General features: G+C 32.6%; 1 protein-coding gene across 1 annotated transcript in view; it reads left to right on the top strand.

Moving 5' to 3' along the window:
- LOC149182729 (uncharacterized) overlaps window positions 1-11,689 on the top strand; it is a 149,288-nt gene extending 137,599 nt beyond the window's left edge. Inside the window, exon 12 of the mRNA XM_089414650.1 lies at window positions 11,631-11,689. Coding sequence (XP_089270776.1) covers window positions 11,631-11,689 — 59 coding nt within the window. The remainder of the gene's footprint in view (window positions 1-11,630) is intronic.
- Window positions 11,690-14,792: the final 3,103 nt, after the last annotated feature.

The following is a 14,792-nucleotide window of genomic DNA, read 5'->3' as shown; positions in this document are numbered from 1 at the left end:
TATTCATCTGATTCCAGGAAGTGTTCCTCCAAACATTAGGCCGTACAGATATCCCTATGCCCAAAAGAGTGAAATTGAATGTATGGTTGCAAAAATGCTAGAGGTTGGTATAATTCAACTGAGTCAAAGTTCTTTCTCTGATCCAGTAGTATTGGTGCACAAGAAGGATGGATCATGGTGCATGTGTCTGGATTATAGGGAGCTCAACAAGCTCACTATTAAAGATAAGTTTCCCATTCCATTCATTGATGAATTACTGGATGAATTGCATGGATCAATTACTTCACCAAGTTGGATCTTCATTTATGATGTCATCAAATCAGAATGAAGACTGAAGACATTCCGAAAATAGCATTTAGAACTCATGAGGGTCATTATGAATTTTTGGTCATGTCTTTTGGCCTTACTGATGCACCTTCAACATTTCAAGGTTTGATGAATTCCATTTTCAAACCATTCCTTAGAAAATTTGTGTTAGTATTTTTTGATGATATACTAATCTATAGTAAGTCTTGGAAGGATCATGTTGAACATGTTGATAGGGTGCTACAATTATTGGAGGAGAAACAATTATATGTAAAAGATCCAAATGTCTCTTTGAAGTACAAGAGGTGGAATATCTGGGTCATATTGTATCTCATGAACGAGTTAAGGTAGACCCTAGCAAAATTAGAGCCATTAAGGAATGGAAAATCCCCACATCCATAAAGCATTTGCGAGGATTTCTCGAGTTGACAGGGTATTATTGCAAGTTTATTAAGGATTATGGGAGAATAGCAGCACCTCTAACAACATTATTGAAGAAAGATGCATTTTCATGTAATCCAGAAGCAACAAAGGCCTTCGAGCATCTTAAAGAGGCAATGTGCCAAGCACCAGTCTTAGCTACACCAGACTTCAAAAAACCCTTTATTGTGGAATGTGATGCTTTAGGAAATGGAATTGGTGCTATTTTAATGCAAGATGAAAGACCCATTGCTTTCGAAAGTCGTTCAATCAAGGGAAATTTTTTACACAAAGCTATTTATGAGAAGGAAATGTTGGTAATACTCCATGCACTTAAGAAATGGTGACCCTACCTAATGGGAAGACACTTCAAGGTAAAAACGAATCATGATAGCCTTAAATAATTTTTAGAAAAAATATTATCCTCTGAAGAGCAAAAAAAGTGGGTCACAAAGATGTTGGGTTATGACTTTGAAATCATCTACAAAAAAGGGAAGAAAAATGTGGTGGAAGATGCACTCTCAAGAAAGGATGAGGATGTGGAAGCATTGTTGTGCGCCATTTCTATTATCCAACCAAATTGGATAAACGAAGCAAGGGAGGAATGGAAGAATGACAAAGAAGTGTGGGAACTTATTCGAAAGTTACAACAAGGCTCCAGTACGTCTGATACATTTAGCTAGCAAAATGATTCGTTATGGTACAAAGATCACTTACACCTCTGTAAGAATTCCCAGCTAAAACAAAAGATTCTTATGGAATTGCACACTTCACCCTTAGGAGGGCACTCAAGACTTTTAAAAACTTACCATAGGATTAAGAAGGAATTTTTTTGGGAGGGCTTTAAATAAGATATTCAAAAGTTTGTGGTGGAATGTTTGGTTTGCCAACAAAATAAAGTTGAAACAATTAAGACACCGGGTCTATTACAACCTTTATCCATTCCAAACCAATGTTGGTACGAGATTTCAATGGATTTTATCACAGGTTTACCCAAGTCTGAGGGAAAGAGTGTCATCATGGTAGTAGTTGATAGAATTACCAAGTATGCACACTTTTGTGCATTATCACATCCATTTAAAGCCAGTACAGTTTCTACTGCATTTATGGAAACAATTCAAAAGCTACGTGGAAACCCAAAGAAATTGTAAGTGATAGAGATTCCATTTTCACTGGAAATTTTTGGAAAGAAGTATTTTCTTGTCTTTGTACTCAGTTAGCTCATAGCTCATCTTATCATCCTCAATCTGATGGGAAAACTAAGATAGTAAACAAATGTTTGGAAGGATATATTTATTGCTTTGTATCTGATAATCAGACAAAATGGGTCAAATGGTTGCCTCTGGCTGAATGGTGGTATAACACTTCCTTCCTTATAGCAACAAAAATGAACCCATTTATGGCACTTTATGGATATCAGCCACCATCCATCACATCATATTTAAGATAAAATTCTAAGGTTCAAGCAGTGGAACATCATATCGAACATCAACAACATGTCCTCCAACTCTTAAAGGATAACCTTGTGTTGGCACAGACTATAATGAAACAACAGGCAGATCAACATTGCAGTGAAAGAAGTTTTGATGTAGGTGATTGGGTATTCCTATGGCTACAACCATATAAGAAAATGTCCCTCAAGAAAGCTATGAAGGATAATAAATTATCATCAAAGTATTGTGGTCCGTACAAGGTTTTGAAAAAGATTGGTACTATGGAATACAAATTGGAGCTTCTTGCAGCTTCTAGATTGCACCCATTTCTCCATGTTTCATGTTTAAAGAAGGTTATAGGTGACAAGCTCCTAGTTCAAACAATATTGCCAGAACTTTACGAGGAAGGAAAAATTATATTGGAACCAGAAGCAGTCACAGAAACAAGAACTTGAAAGTTATGAAGTCGATCAATTTCGGAGTATCTTATCAAGTGGAAGAACTTATGCACTGAATATTCCACATGGGAGGATGAGAATTTTATACAGAAGCATCTAGAACTACTGAAGTGTTTAGGACAACACCGTTTTGAAGGAGAGGGGCTTGTTGGGTCCCTATAATAGTAGTGATTACCCCATTACTACTGTAGTTGTATCCCTTATTAATATTGTTGTGCCCTTATTGTCCCCATATCTTTATTACTGTGCCCCATAGAATCCTTCTATTGTTATTTTTGTGGCTTTATATTATTATTGTTAGGTCGGTTGGGTTATATTGTGACTCCTTAGACTCCTATATATATAAAGGAGGTTTTGTCATTTGAATCATGGAAGAATTTCTCATTTATGTAATGTAAAGGAGGTTTCCCCCTCAAAGAGGCTAAATTGTAAGGTGTGGATCTCTCTTTTCTATCTTTTTGTGAGCTGGTTTCATAACAGTACCCTCCTACTATAGTATGTGCTTAAGATTTCGGTACCTGTTATATTTGATCTTGTCAATATTTCCCATATGAACTCATAGCCGGTATGTGATTTACTTACACTCTTCTTCTAAGAGCATATGTAACCTCGTTCTCCTTAACCTTAATGTACCTAGTTTCAAAGTCAAACTAAGTATACAAAACCATCTATCTTGCCTCACATTCATGTTAGGTTGCTCAAACAAATATCTCATCCCACTGTGATCAGTTATCAAAACAAACCTTATGCAAAGAAGATAGTGTCTCCACATCTTTAATGCATGGATGATCGCTACCAATGCAAAATCAGTTGTCACATAATTATTGTCCTTCTCAGTCACTTTCCTTGACTCGTATCATACCACCTATCCATATTGCATCAGGTTTCCATGAATTCCTCTCTTAGAAGCATGTATAGACATATTAAACTCTTTGTCTAGATCTACAATCTTTAGACATGGAGCGTTTGTAAGAAACTATTTGAACTGCTCAAAACTAGCTACACATTCCTGTATCCTTTCAAATTTCTTGCCTCTCCTCTACAATGATGTAATATGATGGGAAATTCATGAGAATTTCCTAATGGACCTCCTATAATATCCTAGCTACCCCATGAATGATACAACGTCATCCACATTCCTAGGATCTGCCCATTCCATGATAGTTATGGTGTTTTCTAGGTTCGCTTCTATACCTTCCTTAGAAACCACATTCTGTATGTAATGAAATTTTGTCTGAAATAAACTACAATTACTAATATTGGAATATAAATAATGCTCTCTTAACATTATTAACCTTGTTACGAGATGTTCTGCACATTCTTCCTCATTCTTAGCATATATCAATATATCATCAACCAATAATATTACAAACTTGTCCAGATAAGGACACAACGGACTATTCCTTAGACAAATTAAAGTGGATGAAGCACTAGTCAAACAGAAAGGAACCTGAACCAACTCATAATGCCCATACATGTTCTAGAAGGTAGTCTTGTAGATGTCCTCTCTTTTGATTCGGACCTGATGATATCTTGATCTCAAATCAATCATTGAGAACACTACTACTCCCTTCAACTAATAAAACAAGTCATAAATATGTGAAAAGGGTAATTGTTTTTTATTTTCCCCTCGTTCAACATGCTATAGTAAATGCACAACCTAAGAGTACTATCTTTCTTCTTAACAAAAAACATTGGTGCACCATAAGGTGACACACTTGGCCTAATGTATCCCTTGTCGAGCATTTCCTTCAACTTCAATGCGATTTCCACCAACTCTAGAGTTATCATCATGAAAGGTGTCTTTGATGATTGTGGTTCTCCTTGTGCCAACTCAATAAAAAATTACACTTCCCTATGAGGTGGTAACTCTAGATATCTGTTGGAAATAGATCCTGAAACTGCTACAAAATTGGATACCTCTTGAAGAGTTCAACATCATCAATATCCTTCCCTTTGTCAATAGAAATATGAATTTCAAATAATATAAATCATTTTCTACTCATGTGCTCTGCCTACACAGATATAACCATCCTCACTGATGTTTGCTTCTTCTTACCCTACAATATTCTTCTCTCCATCATCATCCAAGCACTCAATAACCTTATCACAGGAATCTACCTTAGTCCTATGAATATACAAACAATCCACACCCAACAGCACGGTGTATGATCCCAATGAAAGCACATTTAGATATGTTGATATCAACATACAGTTTAGATGAATTACACAAGATCTTACCTAAGGATGAACTTTTTTGTTAGTAACTATAAAAAGCTACACGAACCAAGACTCTACATCCACTTATTTATTGAGGAAACATGTGTCCACTAGATTAGGAATGATATATCTATAGTAGATCTAGGGTTAATCAAAATAAGAACAACTTGAGCACAAATATTATCTTCCATCTCGATAATAGATGCATAATGATCAACCTACATATTATCCAATTTTGCATAAATATAAGGCATACTCTATCCAACATCCCCAAATATATTTGCCTCCTGAGCACTCTAAATATATTATCTACCACACTGATGTTCTGGGAAATCTCTCTTTCTGTCATCATACCACATGACAAACACTACAAATACTTCTTCCCATCACCCTTGTTATGCTCCTTAGACTAAAATCCCTGTCCTCTCGAAACTACCTTGAATTTATTATACAATGTTGAATTATCCTTGTAATTTGTATCCTTAGGTTTTCCTCTCTTCTTAGCCCACTTTCCTTTATTATTTTAACTACCTTTCCAATCTTTCTTAGACTCAATCTTGCGCTTTGATTTATTATAACAATGATTCATCTTTATGAGGTCTTCTCCAATAATCTAGGCTCATCAAACTCAATTTTATCTTTGAACAATATCAACAACCCACTGATGAATCTATGAATATTTTATTTCTCCTCCTTGAAGTAATTCACATATCTCAAAAAATCCAAGAATCTACTGCGATACTCCTAATCGATCATAGATAACATATTTAGCTCATAGAACTTCTTTTCCATATGATCATATTATCTTTAAAATATATGCTTCTTCCTAAAGAGTCTCTCAAACTCACTCCAAGTTAGATCCTCTTCTCCAACACCTTTTATATTATTTGCATCTTCCCACCAAATGTCTTCTTTTCCTTTAAGACTTAAATTGGCTATCCTCACTTTCATATTTTTTGAATACTAATGTGATTTTAAGAAATTTTTTATCCCGAGAAGCCATGCTTATGCATCTTGTCACTTCTTCCTTTCTCCATCAATTATTGGAGGATTTTATTTCTTGAACTCCTTTAGAAACTACTACGTCTCACTCGTCCTATATAGATGGTGATGGTGATGACGATGTTATCTCTTTGGACCACAACTAGAATAGAACCCACCATCATTACCCATCTTGTTAGGTGTATATAAGAACCTACCATCTCTCACTATGCCATCCCTATCAAACTTCTATCTTGATTGATACCTTCTCCCATATGCCACATTGGTCCTTTCCTCTTGTCCATGACTTATCCTAAGTGGTCCTGTCTCTACAAATCTGATAAACTATAATGGATGAATGCACTAAATTCTTCTTTTTTTCCATGCTCTATAAAGTCTCTTATAGCTTCTAATCTATGCTTTCAAAGTTCTCAATGTACCTTCTATGTGCGGGGAGTACTCATCACCATGTTGTTCCTCTAATCTTTATGGAGAATCATGTGAATTGTACTCTATAATTTTATTTGTTATCTTTATCTTATACTTATTGCAAGCATACCATGTCAGATAAACTAAATATAAGCATAATCAACATACCTAAGTGAAGTTGAGGGGAAGCTTCTCATGATAAAAATAAATTTGTATTAGCTCAACATATGTATATCTAATGAAATAAACATATACATCATCTGAGCATCAACATCATTATCCTCTACATGACAACATTGCTATAATAATGACTATGAGAATGAATGCATAATGAACACATAAAAAATAAACAAGCATCCATGGAAACACATTCAGCCCATCTAGTCTAACCATTTGAACTTGGGCGCTTTGATACCTATATGTAACCACCCCTCCCACATTTACCCGTTTTCACTGGCTTACCAGGGTAAACATGAGACAAAGAGCTACTACAAGATGACCCAACCTCCTAGCTCTAGTTAAGTATGTGGGTCCTAAAACTAACCACCGACTGATAACTCACAACATTTCAAAGGGCTATATGGACACTCACAGGCCAAAGAACCACCCTATGAGACCAAACCTTAAGAAAGGGCTCCCTTTCACACACCTTAACCCCTGACCACATGCATTACAAGGCCTCCATGTAGTTTAATGCCTCCATGTAGTTGAAGGCCTTCAACCACACACAAAAGTCTTCCTGGTGCGGTTGTGACCAAAATCATCCAATTCAGAGGGTGCAATCCCAAGATCTGAGCCTATATTCTCGGCGAGCCTCAAAACCATTTCCCAAAGCTTCCTAAAACCTCTTAGAATCATTAATGGCATAAAAAAAAGGCTAAGCATACAAACGTGAAGGAAAAACTTGACCTAGACTTCCGATAACATAACACACATTTCGTCAAACACATGGTGGATATGAAAGCTACATGTTATGAATGCATATCTGATCATAAAATTCAGAGATTGATATGAGAATCATTGAGAAGGCCCTATGCCCTCTCCATATAGTTGTAACAATAGTTATTACTGCATACATTCATCAACTCATCAATATCTATATAATTCATGACAAGAGTCGTAGACGATACACATCATATGAGCAACATATAACCATAAAATAAACAACATATAAACCATAGCAACCTAGCTGTAATATCACCAAAAAATTGCAAATAAATATACATGGATCAAAATGGAATAATAACTCTTATTAACATATGAAGATATCAACCAAGTCATGGACTTCAACATACCACCCGACCAAAGCTTGGGCTGAACAAAATCTCTCTTTCAGTCAAACACCCTCGCGCCATATTCCAAGCATGAATGTGGGGTCTAATCAAATAAACTAAAGCAAACCAAGATAGGGCTTCGATATGCCAAATCACCTCAACGCTCAACTAGTGATTTGACCTCATGGTATTACGTCACTGACACCAACCAGATCAATCTCTACCCAAGTTGTCTAGTGATTGAGGAACTAGTAACTCAACTAGCAACCTTCTATGGCTCTGAAGTGATTATCCAACCTGGCTCAATGGACTAGTTACTCAACCCCCCAAGGGCTCAAGAGCATTTGTCCCAAACTAGGCTTAAGGACTAGTAACTCAACCCCAATTTTTTGAGGGATTATAAAGCATTTTCTCCAACACACAAACATAAAAATTATGAGCACCAACCAGAAAACAATCAAATGGAAAAACTCACAACATCATGGTTATCAGGGAAATGGAAACGAAATGCTAAAACCAATGTCAATCCAGGAAACTATTCATGCCAAATAAAACACATAACGAGGAAATCACATGCATATACTATGCATGCATATATTATGCATGCATATACTATGCATGCATATACTATGCATGCATAAACTAGCAAGTGAATCACATATGCAACTTGTTACTTACAAATAAATATAGTTATAGCTATTCATCAACTTGTTACCTTGTGATTTCCTTCATTCCTTTTCCTTCTTCGTCCAAATCAAATGTGTGCCACAATGATCCAGGAATATTGTAAATGTGAAAGAGTATTAGAGAATTAAAGAATGGAATGAGAGGTCCAAATGTTGAGCTAAAAAAATCTGTGAAATGATCCTCATAAACCCTATTATCATTGAGGTTTTTATTTTCTTTATTTTCCTTCAATTTTTCTCACATGCAAATCTGGTACCTTTCCTCCTATTTTCCTTTATTTTCATACATAAAATACCAATTATTGTCACTTTTCCTTTGGCAATGCCTTTGCCAATTTCCATATCCATTAATTAATCACCAGAGATACCTGATTACAATGTTTTTCCCATCATTCACATTGGAATATGTATCCCATGACCTTGGTCTTATTTTGATTTACATAGAAAATCAACCACGTGTTGTTACAAATTTACAATAAATTGTTAACTATATTGCCATATTTCAATTGATGTTGGTTGAAAAATATATTTAAAATTATTTATGCTTGTTGATTTTCTAGCTTTCCAAGATTAATGTAATAATTGGACATAGTAATTGCATAGTAATTGATATTTCTCCATCTTTATTCAATTCCATGCATCACCTAAAATAAAAATAAATTTGAACCTCCAAATCCATGCACAAAAAGGAAAATTGTGTGTCAAACAATTGAAGCTAATGCTTATGTTTTTTTTTTTTTCATGTGAATGTGGTTCTTTTAACATCATTTAAAGTAATTGAGATGTTCATGTTGGATGCAATATTTCTTTCATTTAAATTAATATTGATTAAGAATATATTATTTATCGAAATAAATTAATAAATTAAATTTATTAAAATTTTGAAATTATATTAATGAAAATTAAACTAATGAGTCTAGATTCATCTCAACGCTTAAATATTTTTGCACCCAAAGAGATTTGATGTATCTAAACACTTGTAGATCCAAAATTAAGATAAATCTAGATTAGTATCTATTTAACTCTTGAATTATATATTTATTGAGTAATATATATATATATATATATATATATATATATATATATATATATATTTGAACATCCATTATATTGATGTAATTGGTATCATGGATTGATTAAACCACAATTATTGTTCACAAACTGAAAATAACTTTTTTTTATTATTTTATTATTTCAAACTAATATTTTTAATAACATGTTTTTATATAATAAAACAATTAATGATTTCAGTTTATTAAATTTTTTATATCATATTATTTATAAGTAAATTAACTATTCTTGAAAAATCTTCTCGCTAAAAGGATAAATTCTCTTTTCCCTCCAAAAATAGTTTGCCCTTGATGCGTCATATTTTTTGAGTAAAAAAATTATATATTTGAACCTCCATTTCTTTGATCTAAATGTTATCATTGTTTTATTAAACCACAATTATTCTGGGTTACAAAGGGAAAGTAACTCTCTTTTATTATTTTATTATTTCAAGCTAATATCGATTAATAATATGTTTTTATATACTAAATATATCGATGTTTCAGTTTGTTAAATTTTTTTATATTAGGTTAATGACAATTAGATTAACTATTTTAGATAGATTTTAATTGTATGTGTAGCAAGCCGTTAGAGATATAAATTAACTTTTCTCTCTAAAAAAGTTTGTACTTCAAGATATTTGATCCCAGTTAGTTTGTACTTTGTATAATTAAAAAGAAAAATATTTATAATTATAATATGTCATCAAAGTAAATAGTGGATTATTTCTTTAAATGTAAAATATGATTAGAGTAACCATATAAACTAAATTACTAATATAATAGAAAAATTTATATTTTTCTTTTTTTCAAGGATGGAACTATCTATCACTTGGATACATAAAGGCTTAGTAACATATATTTTGCCAACTATACCACCTACATATATAGCTAAATTTACAATTTAATAAGTGAGAATTTATTCTTAAAATATTCAAAAAATATGTATCAAATTTTCTTTTTATTTTCTACTTTAAAAAATGTGTTAGAAAACAAATCATAAAATATCTTAATTATAATAATATAAAAACATGAAAGAGATATTGTCATGTAACCTTGTATTTTAAAATAATAAAATAATAATTTAAATTAATTAATTAATAATATTAATAAAAAAAATTAATCTCTCCCCATACATAAAATATTTCAATTTACACCTATATCTTACATAAATTTATATACAAATATAACATAAAATAATTTACAAGAAATGTAATTTCTCAATATTGAATATAGACAAGAAATAGTATTATTTATATAATTGCCATAAAATATTTCATGTTATGTAACATAGTTTTACATTAAAGTAATTTAAATTAAAAACAAAAATCTTATACTTTTATTTTCCATAACTAGGAAGATGTATAATTGATTTTATTTTTAATATCTAGTTAATATATAACATTTTAAAATATCAATAACAAAGAAAAAAATAAAGTAAGTTATTAATAAAATATTTTAATAAATAAGTTGAATAAAATATCTTAATAAAAAAAATAAAAAATAAATAAAAATTGAGAGGATTCTTATTCATTTAATAGTTTTTTTTTTTTTTTTTAATTCAATGTATGAAGATAGATGTATATTTATCAATGTTTAATATCATTTCCATATATAATATTTTAGAAAATATTAATAATAAAAATAATTTGAATTATAAATAAGTTATCTCAATGTCAAATACATATTTATTATATCATGTTGGATTCATCTTAATTTTGGATCTACCAATTCTAGAGAGAGATCACATTTTTTTCATTCTTAAAGATGTTTGTACCTAAGATTAGACACTTTGTAGATTACTAGTTAAGATGGATGTAGGCTAGTATAAAATTTACAAGAGTTATTGCATAGAAAGAGATCAAATCTCTTTTCACTCTAAAAGTGATTTATAACCAAAGAAATTTTAATATCTCTAAACACTTGATAAATTCAAAATTAAAAAATATCCCAATTAATATATCGGGTTTACGTTAAAATTATTGGTTTAAACGGATGATTCAGTCATGCAAACATGTGACAGCCTGATTTCTTTGCCCGAAGGCTCTTTATACACTTAGAGGGAGAATGACATTTCACATGGCTGCAATTCCACTGCCACCGAATTCCAAAAAAGTGGCCTCGTAGTTTCAAATGCTTTTCACCCTAACTGCGAAGTGTAACCGCCTATCAACAATAGAAGGGAGAATAACCCTATCTTTGCATTATTAGCAACTCGTGCAGATTCCAAATTTGGTTATAAATACTCCAAACACAAACAATATCCCCATACATATTTCCCATTCCCACAAGGAACCAGAGTTGAAGCTGTCTCAGAAGCACTACTTCAAACATTTTAAAGCATTTTTAATTTTGTGGAAAAACCTGTCAACAGTTTTGAAACCAAAGTTTCGGACTAGCTTAGCGATTCCAGCGATTCCATCATCAGGGTAATGAGAATTGTATTTGAGAATAGAGAGCGTGAAATTAAGGAGCTTATTAATAGTTATTTGATAAATATTTCTGATGTCTTCATTAGTAGTCCGCTTATAAATGATAAATTAATCAATAATTATTTAATTTATTTATCTAAGTATTTATTTTATTTATTATTTATTATTATTATTTAGATAAGTATTTATTTTATTTATTAACTAATTTACTATGTAGGAATAAAAAACTCATTCCAAATTTCGCCAAATATAACCATCCCCTTAAACTAGGTCAGAACATTTATGTATTCAATAATCTCACTAAAACCGTCATCAAACATGAAATCAAATTTAGCAGAGTCCGATTAATTAAAATTTCTGAAAAACTTCTTAGATTGCATTTCATGCTAGCACCAGCTCTTCGTTCTGATCTCTGGTAAAACTTGGATGCCTTCACCTTCGCCAAAGCTGAAAGGACTTTTAATTATAACTTAGCAAAGAAATCCAGAAAGCTTAAAATCCTTGGAAACACTCACTTCAACTTTAAATCTTCATCTCAAATGCAGAAAATTGGCCATGAATACAACTACACTCACCAGCACAATGTTAACCAGCATTATGATGCCACCATCATGCAGTTGGACAATTTGGAAAACCCTCTGATTAACATCTTAGAGAAAAGCATCAACTGTAACACTCCCATCTCACATGGCATTCTCCAACATAATGAACAACCTGAAAGACACGCTGCCAGCGCCGTTAGTATCGTAGGAGAAGGCAGCCCCATCACGCAAGGGGTCCTGTCCAACAACACGCATAAAGAATGCATCAAGCGTACCTTCTCGCAATTGGACAGTAAGAAAATGCGGATTAGAGTCGATGAAGATTCGCTCAAGCAATTAAACAGTCAGACAGCGCAAGGGATAACTAAAATTGCAGAAGACATTACGCAGAAAGAAGACATCGATGATATCCAACACGGCGCTCCCATCAGACATACTCAGGTTATTTATAAGCAGATAGATGGCAAATCGCAGGTTGAAGATACTCTCACGCAAGTAAATAGCCAAACAGTGCAAGGGATAAATAATACGCAAAAAGAAACAGTTATCAACCTCTCAAATCTGGCATTAGATGACAATTTGAAAACGCTGCTAGAAAAAGGCCTTAATTTTGCTTTATCTCCAGCAAAAATACCTGTGCATGATATCATTAGTAGCATTGAGGTCATGATCAAAAATTCCAGGCCTCCTCCCAACAATATCTCCAACAAGAATCCATAGCTTTAAAAAACATCAGGAAGAACAAGGACATCATAATTTTAAAAGCAGAGAAAGGAAATGCCACTGTTATTATTGATAGGATAGATTATGATAATAATATGGAAGAACACGTTAACAAAAGTTGCTGCTATAGAATTCTTAACAAGGGCCCTAGCAACAAAATTCTCAGCTTAGTTAGTAACAAAATAAATAAACTCCTCTCTTGATTCTACTATTAAGAACAAGTTAATACCAAATAGTGTCATCATCCCTAGAATTTATGGGGTACCCAAAATCTATAAATCTGGAATTCCTGTCAGACCCATTGTGAACACCATAGGATCACCCACTTACTCGTTAGCAAAATACCTTGCAAATAAGCTTAGACCTTTATCAAGTAACACTCCCTCTTATACCAAAGATTCTGCTTCTTTCATAGAATGGATTAAAAACCTAGAAATTAGTGACAATGATCTCCAAGTTAGCTTTGACGTAGTGTCTCTCTACACTATAATTCCAATAGATAAAGCCATAGAAGTTTTGAAGAGTATTATAGACCATGAAACTGTAGAACTAGTAGACATTTGCCTTAAATCTTCATACTTCAGCTTCAAAGGTAAAATCTATGAGCAAACTCATGGAGTTGCCATGGGTTCTCTTTTATCCCCTCTGATTGCCAATTTATATATGGAACATTTTGAACAAATGGCCCTTAAATCTTTCCCCTTTACCCCTGATGAATGGAAAAGATATGTAGATGATATTTTCGCTAAATGGAGACACGGTTTAGATAAACTTAATGAATTCTTATCCCACTTAAACAACCTCTCAGAACACATTAAATTCACTATTGAAATTGAAAAAGACAACGAGCTCCCCTTCCTAGATGTCCTCCTTACCAAGGAAAATGGAAAACTAAGCCACCAGGCCTTCAGAAAACAAACTCACACCAACAAATATCTTCACTCTAATTCCCATCACCCTCCGAAGCAAAAAGTAGGAGTCATCAAAGCCCTACCTACCAGAGTTTCAAGAATCTCTGACCCTGGACATTTAGAAGAAGAACTTAACCATCTCTATAAGGTCTTCATCAACAATGGCTATCAAAAAAACATTATCCAAAAGATATTTAAAGAATCCACAACCAATACCCAAAAAAGAAAAACTCTAGAAAACCCTAGAATCTCCTTACCCTATATTAAAGGAACCACTGACAAAATCGCTAGAATTCTCACCAAGCATAACATTATGGTTGCCTTCACACCCCCTAACAGCATCAAAAACATGCTAGATTCTGCCAAGGACCTAATAGACCCAAAAAATCACAAAGGAGTATACTCAGTTCCTTGCTCATGTGGAAAATTATATATAGGTAAAAGAGGAAGATCCTTTGGCATTAGGCTAAAACAACATATTAATGACATTTCAAAAAATAGGTGAGAAAAATCAGGAACAAGCAAAACTAATTCACAAGGAAGACCATTATTTAAAAAGAAGGGTAAAAGAAGCAATTGAAATCGAAAAATCCTCCAATAATATGAATAGAGACGACGGACTAAAGTTAAGTAACACCTGGAAACCCCTATTAAATAAAATAAAAAAGCAATAAACATAGATTTACACTCATTAAAAATAAATAAATAAATAAATAAATAAAAATATAAAAATAAATAAATATCAATTTTAAGAAAATAAAACAAAATTATTTAATTAATTAAAATTGATAAATATAACCTATCATAGCTAACTCCCTATCTAATCCTTTAAATAATAATTTAATCACATAATAAATTAGTTAACATAAAATTTCAAAACTAATCTTTAAAATTATATACATGACTGTAACACAATTAACATATAGTT

This window comes from Pinus tabuliformis, chromosome 3_2 (assembly GCF_031772625.1).
Source record: "Pinus tabuliformis cultivar Carrire ecotype Pingquan chromosome 3_2, CPIR1, whole genome shotgun sequence".
Taxonomy (NCBI): domain Eukaryota; kingdom Viridiplantae; phylum Streptophyta; class Pinopsida; order Pinales; family Pinaceae; genus Pinus; species Pinus tabuliformis.
This window is presented reverse-complemented; position numbering and strand designations above follow the sequence as displayed.